Source organism: Gracilinanus agilis, unplaced genomic scaffold, assembly GCF_016433145.1.
Source record: "Gracilinanus agilis isolate LMUSP501 unplaced genomic scaffold, AgileGrace unplaced_scaffold234, whole genome shotgun sequence".
NCBI lineage: Eukaryota > Metazoa > Chordata > Mammalia > Didelphimorphia > Didelphidae > Gracilinanus > Gracilinanus agilis.
Window position 1 is genome coordinate 1 of NW_025355135.1, and position 3,967 is coordinate 3,967.

At 57.5% G+C, this 3,967-nt stretch overlaps 1 protein-coding gene across 1 annotated transcript; it reads left to right on the forward strand.

Annotated features, from left to right (window-relative positions):
* Positions 1–210: 210 nt before the first annotated feature.
* Positions 211–3,725, forward strand: LOC123254499 (leukocyte immunoglobulin-like receptor subfamily A member 2; the record flags this gene model as incomplete). Its single annotated transcript, XM_044683505.1, has 5 exons — positions 211–244; positions 548–586; positions 760–1,047; positions 1,916–2,209; positions 3,684–3,725. Coding segments are annotated over exons 1-5 (697 nt in total), but the record flags the coding sequence as incomplete, so codon positions are not given.
* Between the last annotated feature and the right edge of the window lie 242 nt (positions 3,726–3,967).

Genomic DNA, 3,967 nt, shown 5'->3' on the forward strand with positions numbered 1-3,967 from the left:
GACTCACCACCCATCCTGCCCTCCCACAGACCCTCCCCACAGCATGGCACCATCAGTCAAGCAGGATCCACAGAGAGGAAGGAGAAGTGAAGCTTCTCAGACAGGCTCAGGGTGGGGACACAGTGCAGAGCTGGTCCTGGTCACATCGTGTGCCTCAGACCAGCTCCAGGTCAGCCTGGGTCCCCTCTCCCACCAGCCTCTGGGAACACCATGACTCCTGCCCTCTCAATCCTGCTATGCCTCGGTGAGTCCTCAGCAGCCCCCACACAGGAGGGGACTTTACCCTCCATCAAGTCCTATCTACCCCCACACACACACCTCCACTGTGCTGAGGAGAAAACTTTCCTCCAGAGAAGGGGAGTGACAAGCCTAAGGTCACACAGCAAGAGTGGGGTTGGAAGGAGAAAAGCTGGGACTCTTAGAGGGGTCTCCTGGGGTCCAGCCTCCTTCACTCAGAGCAGCCCTAAGCCCTAGCCCTGATCTGTCTCGGTCCTTCCTGTGGGTATACTGGGGGGGAGCCGTGAGTAATGAGGGTCTTCTCTGCCAGGGCTGTGTCTGTGCAAGAGGACAAGAACCCAGATAGCAGGTGAGTTCTTTCCGCCACAATCCTCCTGCCCAGAAGACACAACTGACCCAAGAGAGGGAGCTGGGGAGGTGCGGACCAGGCTGATGATGTCTAAAGAGAGGGGACCTGGTGTGGGGGCGGGGTACCTACAGAAGGGGGATCCCCTAGACCTAACAGCTCTCCTTCCCTTCCAGATGGATTCCCCAAACCCTCCCTCAGGACAGAGAATGGTTCTTTGGTGCCCCGAGGGGGAGCTGTGACCCTCAGGTGCAGGGCATCATGGGAGGCTGAAGAGTGGCAGCTGGAGAAAAAAGAAGGTTCTGGATGGTCACCAATCAAAACTGTGAAAAAATCTGGAAATGAGGGCAAGTTTTCCCTCCCATCCGTGAAACCAAATAATGCAGGGACCTACCAGTGCCGCCACATAAATTCATCCTATGGGTGGTCAGAGCGCAGTGACCCCCTGGAGCTGGTGGTGACAGGTAAGGCAGATCAACCTCCCCAGCCTAGCCTGGCCCCAAGTGTCCTTCTGGCTCTGCCCTTCCTGCCTTCTCCCCTGTGTCTGCCTCAGCTCTCCTTATGGGGGTGAGAGAAGAGGGGAGGAATCAGCATTTCTATAGCACCTGCTATGTGACAAGCACATCACCCTTGTTGTGTCATTGGATCTTCACAACAACTCCGCAAGGTCAGTGCTAGTGTGATGTTCATTTTACAGATGAGGAAACTGAGGCACAGAGGAAGTGACTTCTCTAGGATCACATAGTTGGGATAGACATAAAGTTAGATTTGAACTCAGGTCTTTCTGACTCCTGGCCCAGAGCTCTCTCCACTGCCCCATGAGCTTCCTCACTCAGATCCCATCTTGGGGTCTGAGAGGAGGCCGGAGAGGCTCAGCTTGGACCTCAGGAGAGCAGACAGAGCTGGGGGCTCCCTGGGGAGGGGTCAGGGCTAGTGCGGCATCTCCCACTGCCAGCCCTGCCCCTCCCAAAGCCAGGAGAGAACAGAGGATGGAGCTGCTGTTGCTGCCCCTCTCCCAGCCCAGGCCTGGGGCAGAGTGTTGAGGAGGATCAGGAGGCTCAGGAGAGCCTCTTCCTCTCCTTCTTAGGCCTGTCCCAGGGGATCACCCAGGCACCCCCCCCCCTCTGTCTCTCTCTCTCTCTCTCTCCCTCCCCTCACTTCCCCCCATTCCTTGCCCCGGAGCTGTCCAAGGTCTTTCTCTCCCCTCATACTCTGACTTTTCCTCTCTCAGAGCTGAACCTCCCAGCCCAGCCCAGGCCTCCTCCCAGCCAGATCTGCCCCCTCCCTGCAGGAGGGCTGCTCAGGCTCTAACTCCAGGGTCTCCCCCTCCAGGCCTCAATGACCCGCCCTCCCTGGCAGCCCTGCCCAGCTCTGAGGTGGCCCCAGGACAGACCGTGACCCTGCAGTGTTGGTCAGAGCTGTTGCATGACTGGTGTGTCCTGTACAAGGATGGAGAAGAGATCAGCCGCAGCAGGACCCGGAGCCATGGAAGGGGACGTCAGGCTGACTTCTTCTTCCCTGCTGTGAATCTGATCCAAGATGGCACTTACCGATGCTACAGCTTTTATAGTTCTTCCCCCCATCTGTGGTCCTCCCCCAGCGCCCCCCTGGTGCTCAGGGTCTCAGGTGAGGCAGCCCCGGCCCCTCCCAGCCCCCCACCTCTCCCAAGCTCCCTCCCTGCCTGCTCAGGGCCTGTCCCAGGGGAGCCCAGAGGTGGGGGGTTAGGAGAAGAGGAGGCTCAGAGGGAAGGGCACTGGGTCATCCTCAGAGGATGCAGACAGTGAGGCCTCTCATGACCCCTCTAGACACCCCCCGTCAGCAGCCCATCCAGTAGTGTTGGTCCCACATCGAGACAATGTTTATTTGGCCCCAGGAAGGGATTTGAGGAAGTCAGAGGGGGACAAGAGGAGGGCAGAGCAGGCCTGAGATGGGGGATGGGGGAAATGGGGGGAGGGGAGGCATGTTAACATCCCCAAGTCACACCCTGCCCTCTCTCTTTCCCTGTTCCAGACACCTCGAAGGATCCTCACCTTCCCCAAAGCTCTGAGACTCCCCCAGCTCTGACAGCCTCCCCACCCAGTGAGTAACTGCTTCCTCTGAGGACAGGCTGGGGGTCTCCCTCTCTCCACCATTGCTGTCCACCTGCTGTCTAGGCCAGACCTGAGTCTCCATTTCTCAGGGGAAACCAAGGCACAAGGAGACCTGGAGGGAAGGGAAAGAGACAGAGGAAACACCAGGCTGGGGAAGAAGAAAGGACCAGGGCTGGTGAGAAAGAGGGATGATGGGGAGCAGAGAGGAGTAGGGCAGCCCTGGGATGGGTTTGAGTGATCCTGAGCCTCCAGGAGGCAGCCACACCTCCAGAATGAAGAGACTCCCCAGTAAATTGGAAATGATTCTGAGTGAGATGGAGGCCAGGAGGCAGCTGGCAGGGAAAGTGGGCCTCAGCCAGGTGACACAAGATGGAGCATTTGAGGCTTTTCCAGGAGAGCTAGTTGGGTGACAGAACTCTGGGGAGGGGCTGGGTGCCTTCTAGGACAGGGGGACTGTGGGGGAAGGGTGTGGGGGAGACACAGGTGTTTATCAGGAGATTCACAGATCCCAAAAGGATGGCTCTCAGGTACCCAAATCCCAATTCCTCTAAGCTAGAAGCACCAGAGGGACCTCCTCCCCCTCATTCCTCCTCTGCCCACCATAGCTTTCCATTGATGTCAGAGGGCAACCTCAGGACCCTGCAACCAGCCAGGAGAAGGAGCCCTGAGGATCATTCAGAGGCTCCCTCCCTGCCACACCAGCTCCTCCATTCTTCTTCTGGGGTCCCTGGCTGTCCCTAACCCCACCCCAGAATCTCAGATAGGGATCACAGGAATCACAGAAACATCAAGTCTCAGAAATGGACAGGCCAGGAGAGGTCCTGAGCTCAGGCCCATTTGAAAGATGGGAAAGCCATGAGACCTGCAGAGAGGAAGGACTTGCTCAACATCCCTCACTCAGCAAGTCTGGGCAGAGCTGAGCTCATACCCCATCTCCAGATCCTCCATCTCTCCCAGCTTCTCTGCACCCCCCTGCAGAGCCCCTAACCCTGCCCCTTCCTCATCCCCAGGGACCTTCTCTCCAAGCCGTGAATCTGAGAACAGGCTTTCAGGTGAGTACCTGGAGGATTCCTGACAGAGGGTGGAGGGAGGCAGGGGGATGGGTGTCTAGTCAGGGTCTGCCTGCCTTATCCAGGCTCTCCTCATTTACCATCAGTTCTCCTACAGAACTTCATCATTCTTCTCCCACCTCTGAGACTTTGCCCAGACTGTGTCCCCTGCCTGGAATGCTCTCCCTTTTCACCTTCTCTTAAAATGCAAAGATGTCTCTGAAACTAAGATTATGAGCTGTCTC